General features: G+C 36.0%; 1 protein-coding gene across 1 annotated transcript in view; it reads right to left on the reverse strand.

Moving 5' to 3' along the window:
- LOC107600320 (protein kinase C-binding protein 1-like) overlaps positions 1-11735 on the reverse strand; it is a gene marked incomplete at its 5' end in the record, with an annotated part of 12366 nt that continues 631 nt past the window's right edge. The window contains 15 exons of the mRNA XM_016292189.1: positions 1-251; positions 1117-1195; positions 1299-1379; positions 1495-1694; positions 2094-2597; positions 4514-5080; positions 5541-5702; positions 7225-7362; positions 7800-8296; positions 9610-9725; positions 9832-9909; positions 9991-10046; positions 10133-10220; positions 10338-10430; positions 10906-11019. Coding sequence (XP_016147675.1) covers positions 1-251; positions 1117-1195; positions 1299-1379; positions 1495-1694; positions 2094-2597; positions 4514-5080; positions 5541-5702; positions 7225-7362; positions 7800-8296; positions 9610-9725; positions 9832-9909; positions 9991-10046; positions 10133-10220; positions 10338-10430; positions 10906-11019 — 3024 coding nt within the window. The remainder of the gene's footprint in view (positions 252-1116; positions 1196-1298; positions 1380-1494; positions 1695-2093; positions 2598-4513; positions 5081-5540; positions 5703-7224; positions 7363-7799; positions 8297-9609; positions 9726-9831; positions 9910-9990; positions 10047-10132; positions 10221-10337; positions 10431-10905; positions 11020-11735) is intronic.

Genomic DNA, 11735 nt, shown 5'->3' on the forward strand with positions numbered 1-11735 from the left:
TTATGTCTTACCAGACTGTGTGCATGACTTCATGTGCTCAGGCCAGTGTGCTTGTTGGCAGGGATAGTCGCAGTAGCTGGTGTTCCAGCAGCAGTAGAAAATGGCCTCCTTTCTGCAGTTTGCACACCATTGTTTCTTTTTAGTTTCATCTACAGCCTGCTGTTTCTCCACCTCCATCTGTTTCTTGACCTCCGTCACGATTCGCTCTCGCTCCTGCTCAAGACTCTGCCTCATCTCTGCCATGGTTAGCTCTGAGTACATCGCATTTACCAAATATGCAGTCAGGATGGATTGTTGATGCACAGTATATCGGTACCATGTCAGTAGGGCCCTATAGAATCGGTTTTATATTTCCCCAAATTCCATTTGACTTTTTCTCAAATTATTATTATTTCCCCCCCCCCCCGTTTTAACTTTGCTGGATTCCATTTTATTGTTTAAATTAAATTTTAGTAAACAAAAAGCATGTCTAATTAATTGAAAAAGATGTACTACATCAATTTATTACAACTATAACAAAAATGTAATTGTTAGGGCCCTATGAAATTTGTTTTAGATTTTCCAAAATTGAAGTGCTGTAATGCGCTTGACATGTCATGTGTGCTTGAGTATGTGTAGTAAAGGAAATTGCTTGTCATTCACACAGACATGCAGACTTTGTATTGTGATAGCATTTTTTTAGCACACCAATTCATATCATGTTAATTAGGTGTACTGCCTATTTTGATTTATAAATTCATAATTTATAAATATGACAAATTCTGCATTATACTGTAAATTCCATTTTTATGACTGGATTCCGTGATTCTGTCCATATTTTCCACACTGCGGAAATCACAGGGATCTATATAATTTAACAGTCGATATTACAGATTTTTAGCTTATTGCTTTAGGCAGATATTGGAAAATACATGCTCATCCCCTGCACACAATAATTTCATTATTGGTGCATCCCTACATTAAAAAACTACACTAGTCAACATTTGAAGTGGATCAAAACCTTTCATCAAAGTTGTCCTAAAACCAAAATACGTTCTTGTCTTAGGACAACTCTGATGAACTTTTTTGATCCACTTCAAATGTTGACTAGTACTGTATTATCAGAAAATCACATACCTAAATTGTGCTTCATCTCTGATAATTCTTGTTGATGCAGCCACTGCAGTTTTTCAATTTCAATTCGCAACCGTCTAATCTGTAACATCAAAATAAAAATGGCTGTTTAATTCATATTTTCAAGGTGTTAAATAATTCACCCACAGTGCTTTGCACTTCTCCAGATTTACTTAAATACAAACCTCTGCTATTGTGTTTCCCGATGTGCTTTTGGTAAGGTCATTATATATCTCAGTCATTGTCCCTTTAATTGCATCCATGATCTGTTAATAATTTAAAAACAGTGTGTTAAACATTTATAATTGTGTTGATAGAACAATTAAAATGGTTTTCATCTAAACATATAGTTTGCAAACCCCATTTTCTTAGCAATCTCACTTTGTTAGTGTACTTCGCTATATCAGCTGCTACATCTGCAGATGTGGTGGGGATCTGGAAGTCTCCAGTTGTGGATGTTGATGATGAAGAGGAAGAGCTGATGGTGGGTCCTGCCATCATGGAGGCTGATACGGGTGTGCTGGTCACCAGTGTGACGGCAGAGGTGGAGGTGGTGTGTGGCGAGTCTTTCTGTTGTACTGCTGGAGAAACACAACCACCAATATTATTATAAAGTTTGGAACAATTAGGATGTTTGAATGCTTTTGAAAGCGGTCTCTTATGCTCAGCAGAGCTGCATTTACTTGATTAAAAATACAGTAAAACAGTAACATTGTGAAATATTTTTTCAAATTTCAATTAACTTTCTATTTAAATGTCATTTATTCCTGTAACGCAAAGCTGAATTTTTAGCAGCCATTACGCCATATGTTACAATATCCTTCAGAAATCATTCTAATATGCTGCTTTGGTGCTCAGTTCTTAAATATACTGTTGAAATACAGTTGAACTTACGTTTTTTGTATTTTTTATCAAATAAATGCAACTTTGGTGATGTACATATGACATTTATATCGTATTAATTCAAATTGACTGCATACTTTTCACAGACTGTCGTGTTTGGTATCTGGTGCTGGATGAAGGCTGCTGTCCCGACGAGGATGACGAGACCTGCGCTTGCTGCCGCGGCTGTTGGCTGCGCTGCACCTGCGTTAACACCTGTGCCTGCGTGGCCGGTTGCGTTTGGCCCTGCTGCTGCCTATGCACCTTCTGCATGTGCCACTTTTGAGAGGACGTCTGAAACTTGGTGGTGGGGTTCCACACGACGGCCTGCTGCACCACAGGTACAGTCTCTCGGGGCAGTAAGGGCCGCTGCTTCTTTACGGTGTTGGCGGAGATGGGTGATGAACTGTTGGCGGTGGAGGGAGTGGTGATGGGGAGGGTGGAGGTGGTCAGATTGGTGCTGGTTGGAGCTGCTGTGAGGGGTATTATGTTAAGCGGTGCGGCCAACGGGGACTGAGATGGATCCTTAACAGCTGGGGAGGAGGAAAGGACCGTCGAGTTTTGAGGCTGGGTTAGGCTGCTTGAAATTGGAGTGGCTTTACCTGCAATCAAAGAAAATGACCGCATGAAGCATGGTTATTATAGTTAACCAAACACTATAAAAACACTTTTTTTTTACTTTAAATAAACTCTTTTTTAAAAGATTGTTGCCAAAGTAACACTTCTCATTTTAATTTAGTTTAACCTGATGTACTAAAATAACTGAAACACACAACAAAATTAACATTATTAGCAGATATCAAAAATACTGACAAAATGTCAAAAACACAATAAAATGACAAACTAATATAACTAAAATGAAAACTGAAAATACAAAAACTATTTCAAACTATTATAAAAAAAAGACATTTGTTGGTTTGTCCAGTTGAACCTGGTTCTAAATCCCCCCAATTAATAATGCACTCAGTCATTTATGTTAATATGGCACTTAAAAGACTTGATAAATACATACATGGGCATGAACTACTGATTTAAGATAAAGGTTTTTAGCTACAAAAAACGTCTACTCCAAAGTACAAAACTACTGACTTAGAAACAAGACAAAGACTACAACAATATGACGGTAATATTAATAAATCTCCTCTGAGGTGATTTTCAATTTCATCACAATCATTAACTGAGGCGCAAGATGGCGCAGTTGCGTTTGTATGAGACGAGAGAGCGATTCCGATGTGTGGCAACTTAAGAGCGTTGACGACAACCTCAGGCAAGTTAAAACGTTTTCGCTTACCATGCCATTGTATACATTTGCAGTCACTCATCATTTATTTATTCTGTAAGTGAAAATGTCATATAATAATGGGGTTACTTAGTAGTAATTGTAGTAGTAGCATTCGGCAAGTCATGTGATCATGTAGCGATCAGCATGAAGGAACTCGGATCCATGTAAAAATAAAATAAAAGCAGTTTTAATTTACGTGGATCTGGGTTGCTTTATAGATGTAATTTATACAAGGTATATATTCAGTTTATATTATTTATTTCAATATTTCTTTGATTTATTTTTAATTACTTTATAAATAGAATTAATAATGGGGTTACTTAGTAGTAATTGTAGTAGTAGCATTCGGCAAGTCATGTGATCATGTAGCGATCAGCATGAAGGAACTCGGATCCATGTAAAAATAAAATAAAAGCAGTTTTAATTTACGTGGATCTGGGTTGCTTTATAGATGTAATTTATACAAGTTATATATTCAGTTTATATTATTTATTTCAATATTTCTTTGATTTATTTTTAATTACTTTATAAATAGAATTACTGAGTGCACCTTTAAACATCAAGTGATTTATTATTGGTTCACTTTTAATGTTAACATACAGTGGTGGCCAAAATTATTAGAACACCTGACAGATCTGAAAATATTGAGCTTTTTTTGGCCTCCAAAACATGATTTCATTTCATAATGTTTGTGAAACATGCAAATGGTTGCTCTGAGCACAACAAATATCAGATGAAGCGAGTCTTACTGTTTTTATCCACTTTTAACTTTCATATTTCCACCTTTTGCAGCAATGACAGCAGCACATCTCTCTGGCATAGTGTCAGTATATTTCCTGAGAACTCCAACACTAATGTTATCCCATGCCTTCTGAAACTCAAGCCAAAGGCTTTCCTTTGAATATACAATAGATCTGTCCGGTTTATTTTCCAACTCACTCCAAATTTGCTCGATGGGGTTGAGGTCTAGACTTTGAGGGGGCTTGTCCATCATTTTCAATGTTACAGCAGATTCCTTCTGTCGCAAGTAGTTCCGGCAATAGTTCGTTTTATGGGTACTGCAATGGCCAATTCAACAAAAACAACTGAAACCTCTTAAATATGCCAAGTGTTCTAATAATTTTGGCCACCACTGTAAAACTTACTTGATGCTGCTGGTCTAATGGCAATTGTCTGATGTTGCTAGAAGTTTTACCCAGACTTGATTCTTACACTGATTCATTAAGGAAATCTGACCTTCAGGTTTGGAGGCTGTGGGCTCTTTGAGTGCGGTGACAGCGGCTGAATCTTTCCTGTTCCTCTTCCTCTCCTTCCCTGCCTGCTCTTCACCCAGGTCGATGACCAGCTCCCTCTCAGAGTCCGAGTCCATGTCTACATCCACAGATGCCGGCTGCACGGCCTCTTCAGAGCCCTTGGGTTTCTCTCTGGAATCTGGGGATGCGGGAGCAGCTTTCAGTTTCTCAGGAGGTTCTTTCTCGGAATCCATACCTGGTTTGTCTTTAGCTATAGGCTCGGAGGTGTTTGTTTTTTGGCTGGTTTCTCCTTTGGTTGCTGTACTGGCTGTTGCAGCAGACTCTGTGCTGCTGCCTTTGTCCTCACCAGTAGCCACTGATGGTTTTGACTTTTTCTTGAGTGGCTCTTTCTCATTTTTATCATCAACTGTGTTTTTGTTGTTTTGGCCACTCTTAGATTTCTGTTCATCATCGCTGCCGTATTCACTGTCGCTGGAGTCAGACTTGTCGGATTCCTCTGAATCACTGTGCTCTACTCCTTTATACACAGCCTCAGATATTTCATCTATACCTGCGAGATAAAGTAAATGTTTAACCTTCAGGAAAGTAATACAATGGCTGCGCATTCTTTATCAATAATTCTTCCATTTGAAATGTTAAAAAAAAAAGTTGTTTTTTTGTTGGGACAACAGTTTCATTATATTAAGAATTCTAAAAATGCTATTCTAAAAACTATTAGATATTCCAGAAGGTGTAATGAGTTAAGCAAAACTGTATTTTACCTTACAGGGAATATATAGGCATAATTAGTCAAAAATGATTTATGTTTTGTCACAAAACCACGTTGGACTAACAAAACAAAAACGTCGTCTTAAGAAACATAAACAAGAAAATACATAAGGAGAGTTTTAATAGAATGGTTTGTGAATGGCAGCAAAACACTGGAAGCTGTTGCAATTGCGATTGTACGTCAGTTTAAACTGTCAAAATGGCTGATGACGTAACCTTGACAGATTTCCATCTGAACTGACCCAGCTGTGCTTTGCAGCTCTCTATGGTCTTATCCAGGTTGAGTTGGAAACGGCTCCTGATCTGTCTCTTAGGGGAGGTGAGGGAGGGATGAGCCCCCTGCTGCTGTTGTTGCTGGACACTTTCACTCAGCTCCTTCAGGTCCATCTCTGCTTTACTACGATCTGAAAGAGATCACAAGGCTCTCACTAGCTCATTATGAGCATATCTAAAAACATACGGACTGAATTGAGTAATACTGAAGTTTTAAAGGGGTCATATGATGAGATTCAAATTTTTACTTTCTCTTTGGAGTGTCACAAGCTCTTGGTGCATAAAGAAGATCTGTAAAGTTGCAAAGACTAAAGTCTCAAATCCAAAGAGATATTCTTTATAAAAGTTAAGAGTCAGCCACGCCGACCTAAAACAGCTCGTTCTAACACGCCCCCACATGTCTACGTCACTATGTGGGAAGATTTGCATAATGCCGCCCAAATGTTCACACAAAGAAAGAAGGCGTAACTTTTATTCTCGCTGTAGTATTGTTGCCGCCGCCATGTCGTGAAGGCGCTGTGTGATTCGTTGTGAAAGCAAAACTACTTTGTTTGGCCTTCCAAAAGAGGATGGTATCCGCTTTGTCATGCCTAGAGCTGATCCGTGCTTCTGACTTACAGGCTGTAAGTACATTTTTTATATTTAAAGAGTTTTTTTATTTTATATTTTTTATATTTAAAGTGAGTTTTTTGGGCAGTGTAGAGTAGGGCTTGTTGTTTGTCATTTCTCCGATCACAAATGCAGGTTTTATGTTTACACGGCGCGATGCACCGTCATTTTTTTAACCTTAAACACATAAACACATTTCATTACACCAAATACACAAAATGTTCTTTTTAGCAACATCATATGACCCCTTTAAATTTTAATTCATGACATCTATTTTTAAACTACAAGATGTCATGTATAAATCATTTCCAGGAAGACAGAGAAAGGCTTTTTGTGGAATAACAACACCAATGAATTATCCACATTGAGACTTTAATGTCTTATTATGAAGAAGGGTCAATTTTGATTTCATGTTTACTTGCACACAGGACAACATATTGCCTTGTTTCTGTTCACATTGTACACTTATTATGTTATATTTTAAACATTTTTATGCCGTATACCGTTGTCTCCATACATAAATGTATTTTAATTTATTGCCTTCAGTTTAAAGTAGAACAGTAGGCAGGATGTGATATAACATATGCTTTATATATGCTACCGTTCAAAAGTATGGAGTCAGTAAGATTTTTTCCCCTTTTATTCTGCAAGTACGCATTAAACTGATCAAAAGTGACATTAAAGCAAAATATTTCAAATAAATTCTATTGTTTTGAACTTTGTATTTATCAAAGAATCCTGTACAAATATTTATCACTGTATAAGCAGCACAACTGTTTTCAACACTGATAATAATAATAATAACTAATGCTTCCGGAGCAGAAAATCGGCATATTAGAAGATTGGAAGTAATGATGCTGAAAAGTCCAAGCTTTGCCATGACATTCATTCACAATATTTCTGTAAAAGCTGTGCTTTCTATCAAATAAATGCAGCATTTGAAAAATATTACAAATCTTATTGACCCCACACTTTTGGCTATCATCAAATAAAACAATTAATCAAAGAAATAATCAATGGATGAATCAACCGAAGGAAGTTTACCGAGGTTGAGGTTGAGGATGCTGCCGGTAGTGGGGGTCTTCTCCTGTTTAACAGGGGTGCTGGGAGCCGGTGAATGGAAAGGTTTAGGGCTCTCTAAGGTGTTTCCTGTGAGACCTGCTCTAGGAGGGGCAGGCGATGCTGTAATAGCAGAAATAAGCTTTAATCATACATAACGCTGTTTAAATATTATTATGTATTTTTGGTCACACTTTATTTTAAGGTACAATTCTCACTATTAACAAACCATTAACTACAACTTTTGTCTCAATAAACTCCTAATTTGCTGCTTATTAATAGTTAGTTGTTAAGTTTAGGTATTGGATAGGATTAGGGATGTACAAAATGGTCATGTAGAATATGTGCTTTATATGCACTAATAAACAGCCAATATGTTAAAATAGGCATGCTAATAAGCAACTAGTTGATAGTGAGAATTAGTCCCAATACTAAAGTGTTACCGCATGTTTTTTGGCAGGTTGCTTCAGTTTCTACTATATAGCTCTTTTTAATATGTTTGACATGTGAACAGTGCATACGCTACACAAAGCAGCAATGTGTTTTAATGTTCTATATACCAGTGCAGTCCACTGACTCCTCTCCAGTGTTGTTATGTGGCAGAGCCGCTCTCGCATGGCCTTTCTCTGCAGTCTCCTGTTCTCCATCAGATCCCGTATGGGCAGAGGAGTTAGTGCTCATTGGTGAACGAGGCATGTCCGACATCGAGATTCGCCTTCCTCTTCCACTCCCTACGTTTCCACTGGACACCATGCTCTTTCCCATGAGCAACTTAGGAGATGCCGTTACATCAAAGCTGAACTTGATCTTCTCCTGTTTTTCAGGTTTGACGGAGCCCGCGCTAGGGTTAGCGGGATCGAGGAGCATCTGGAACTGATTGTCTGGTGTGTAAGGTGTGCGAAATGGAGCGTAATTGAAGACTCCAAATTTTTTCCGGATGTTCTCTACGTATACTTCCATCTCCTGCATGGCACTGTTGAAGATGCTCTTGGTCTTCTTCACAGAGAAGGGGATCTCTTTGGACATGAGGTAGCAGTTGTTAATAGGAACCCAGGCCCTTTAAATAAAAACGGATAAGTTAAGTTATGCTTGACCCCAACTGTTTTCTATAAATTTTGTGAAGTGTCATGTAAATTTCAGTCTTCAACTACACTGAAAAATCATCGCAATATCATTCACAGCCAATCAAAACATATTAGTTTTAGCTATGAGAAACGGTATTTTGGAGAAATGTAGGGTTGCAACATTTGATATGCAAAAAGAAAAAAAAAATTATTAGTTGGGTCTGTGCACATAGAAGCTCAGTAACATTGTTTTATGTAAACACACACAAAACCAATAAGGCAGCAATGCCAATAAAATAATTAAATTATTCATCTTGATCATGGTACTTGTTCTTATTTAGTTTAAATGAATAATACTTCATTGAAATCCTGCACGTAACACATGTAATAAAACTGTACTGTAACAGGATATTAATTTATGAAGTTTCTTACTTTTATCGAATAAAATATGTATTTTTTGTAATAACGTAGCATTCATATTTAAACCTTTAATTGCTAGCACAGTTACATTCATAGTTACATTCAGAAAAGTAGGGCTGCAAAATCTAATTAAAATTGCAGCAAAAAAAAAATTTAAAATCCATAATGAAAATAATCAATAACAGATTTTATTAGTTGGGTCTGTGCACATAGAAGCTCAGTAACAGTGTTTTATGTCAACACAAATATGTAAAAATTAAATTAAATGTTAATAGAAAAATTTAAATATTAATTTTCATGAAGTATTTGTTCTTATTTAAAAGTTTAAACTTAAACTTAAATTAAACTATTTAAATGTTAATTATTAATACTTCATTGAAATCATGCTTGTAACATGTAATTTAACTGTACTGTAAAAGTAACTGTAATAGGATATTAATTTAAGAAGTTCCTTACGTATATAAAATGATGTATTTTCTGTAAATGTAGCATTCATAATTAAACCTTTAATTGATAGCACAGTTACATTCATACATCTATATAAAATTTTTATATTTATTACATGATAAATATTAATTACATAAATATGATATATATATGTAATATTATTTAATAATTATAATATTTAATACACGTATATAATTCAGAACACTGGACAGAATGTGGAATCACTTTTTTTAATACTATAATAATAAAAAACGTTTTAAAATTAATTTTTATCCAAGTAATCAAAGAAAGTCTCAACCTGTAAATGTGCTGTCAAAATCCTATTATGCAACACTGCTGACTGTCACTTCTGGTAAAAACTCAGATTAACATGGAGCAAATTGATTTATTGCTTGACATTTTGTGAATGGTTAGGAGGACCCAGTTCAGCAGTCCTCACCTGTCATGCTGCCCAAAGAACCGTGCATCCACTTGTCCATCTTTGTCTCGAAGAGCTTTAGCAGGCCAAAATGGGAATCCCTTCAGCTTGGCCCAGACCAGAGGGTGGGGGTTGCTCTGAAAATGTGATGCACACAACAATCGCATGAACAGATGGTTAACTCACACTAGTTACTATGTGACGAAGGAATTTTTTCCATTTTGTTTAGTCTAATACACTCACACATGGTTCACAAAACCAGTTGTCCCTTTTCTGGCATGCAGAGAGATAGCACTCTGGACAGACCTCAATCTCATTCATCTGAAAAGTAATTGTTTTTAAAAAAAACCTGGCACTGAATAAAGTGTTTGCGTATTTTGGCTTATAATTTACAGTGCATACTTCATGTTCACAGATCTTTACAATAACTTTAGCCGTTGCTGTAAGCTTATGGTTGCCTAAGAGAAAAACAGACGCAAAGAGTTTAAACAAAACAAACATTCAGCAGAAACAAATTTGACAATACTGTTGAACAGCAACTGACCTCCATTATAAATGATGCAGTTGTGCAAAATCCACTTCACATCAGCCAGGAAAGCCTCAGTGGAGCCGTACATTTTCTTTTTAATATTCTGAATGAGAACAAAAAGTGAACACACTAATAAAACACTTTTATAAGATGCCAGATATTATACATTCCTAAGGACCCGAGTGTGTCGATTTTTCAGAATCAAATGCTTCACTTTCACCTTTTCTAAAGTGCAGAGATCCATGGGATGAAATATATACTCTGCATAATCAGGATGCTGTTCCAGCAACACCGGCTTCTGAAATGGCTCCGTCTGAAGAAAAGAAAGAAATATTTTTGTATTAAAGTTAAAAATAAAAAAACACATTGTAATACCTGAATCACTGTCACAGTATTTTTTGGCAACCAGTGCTTCCCGTTTCTTATGGTAATTTGAATAGGAGATTGCACACACAGAATGACACTTGTGTTGGCATGCCATTTAAAAAACACGTTTAACCCAACCAAACAAACCAAATTGTGATGTGAAAAGCTCTAGTGTGAAAGCAATCCTAAAGAGCACCACTGACACATTCACAAAGCTTTTCAGGTGGGCAGAATGTGCCCGTGCTTGTTCTATGAGGAAAGGGGCTTAAATGTAAGACTCATTTCATAATGAAGTGTACAATGTTAAAAAAATTGGTAAAGCAATACAATGTCTGATAGTTGCATTGTTTTTGTGCGAGATCTAGGTACAGCTCTCTAATATCATGGACAAAATCATAGATCTGCAAAGTCATGAAACTTACACCAGGCTGCTTCATCTTCTGGAGAGCAAACTTCAGCAGGAAAGACAGCTGATCCAATGTGAGCATCGTCATAGCTTTACTCTGAGTCTCTATGCACTCTGCAACTGTTATTTTCTGTAAACAAAAGCGAGAAATACTTGAAGCTTTATTTTAATGCAAATATTAAAGGGATGTTTCTATGTCATAAAAAGCTGAATTTTCCTCCTTTTTTGATGTCATTCAGATATCATTGGCATGGTATGCCGCCAGTTACAGCTTATGTTTATTATTCAGCAATTACAAATTTCAAATGCAAAAAGTCAATCATAATTTACTTTACATACAGTATAAACTTTATAAAATTACAGAAGCAAAATCAGCAAGTCGGAAAGGGTGGGAAATTGTCAGGTAAATCTGAAGTTTGACTTTTTGGTGAAAGAAACCTTGATTATTATTACTATAAATGGACTTTGAAAAAAAATAATAATAAAAAAGTAAAAACTTGAAAGTAAATATAGCTGATAGATATCACCATACTTCCCCAGTTGATTGATTACTTTAGGAATTGCAAACAATTTTTGTATTACAAGTTTTCTAAAATGTCATGTTTAGAAATATACAAAACTGGCATTATCTAAATAAATATGCAATAACTATCATACATTTACAGAACAGATATTTAAACACAGGATAAAGCCAGATTCAAAATGATTGTTTCATTTTGTTGACATATCAAGGTCAAAGGTTTTTACAAAACTGATTCCTGTATTTTTTTTTCACTTCATAAATCAGAAAATACAGCTAGAAAAAAAACCACAATGTTTAAAAAAAAAAAAAAAAAAAAATATATA

The sequence above is a fragment of the Sinocyclocheilus grahami genome, unplaced genomic scaffold, assembly GCF_001515645.1.
Source record: "Sinocyclocheilus grahami isolate Dianchi unplaced genomic scaffold, SAMN03320097.WGS_v1.1 scaffold281.1, whole genome shotgun sequence".
Lineage (NCBI taxonomy): Eukaryota > Metazoa > Chordata > Actinopteri > Cypriniformes > Cyprinidae > Sinocyclocheilus > Sinocyclocheilus grahami.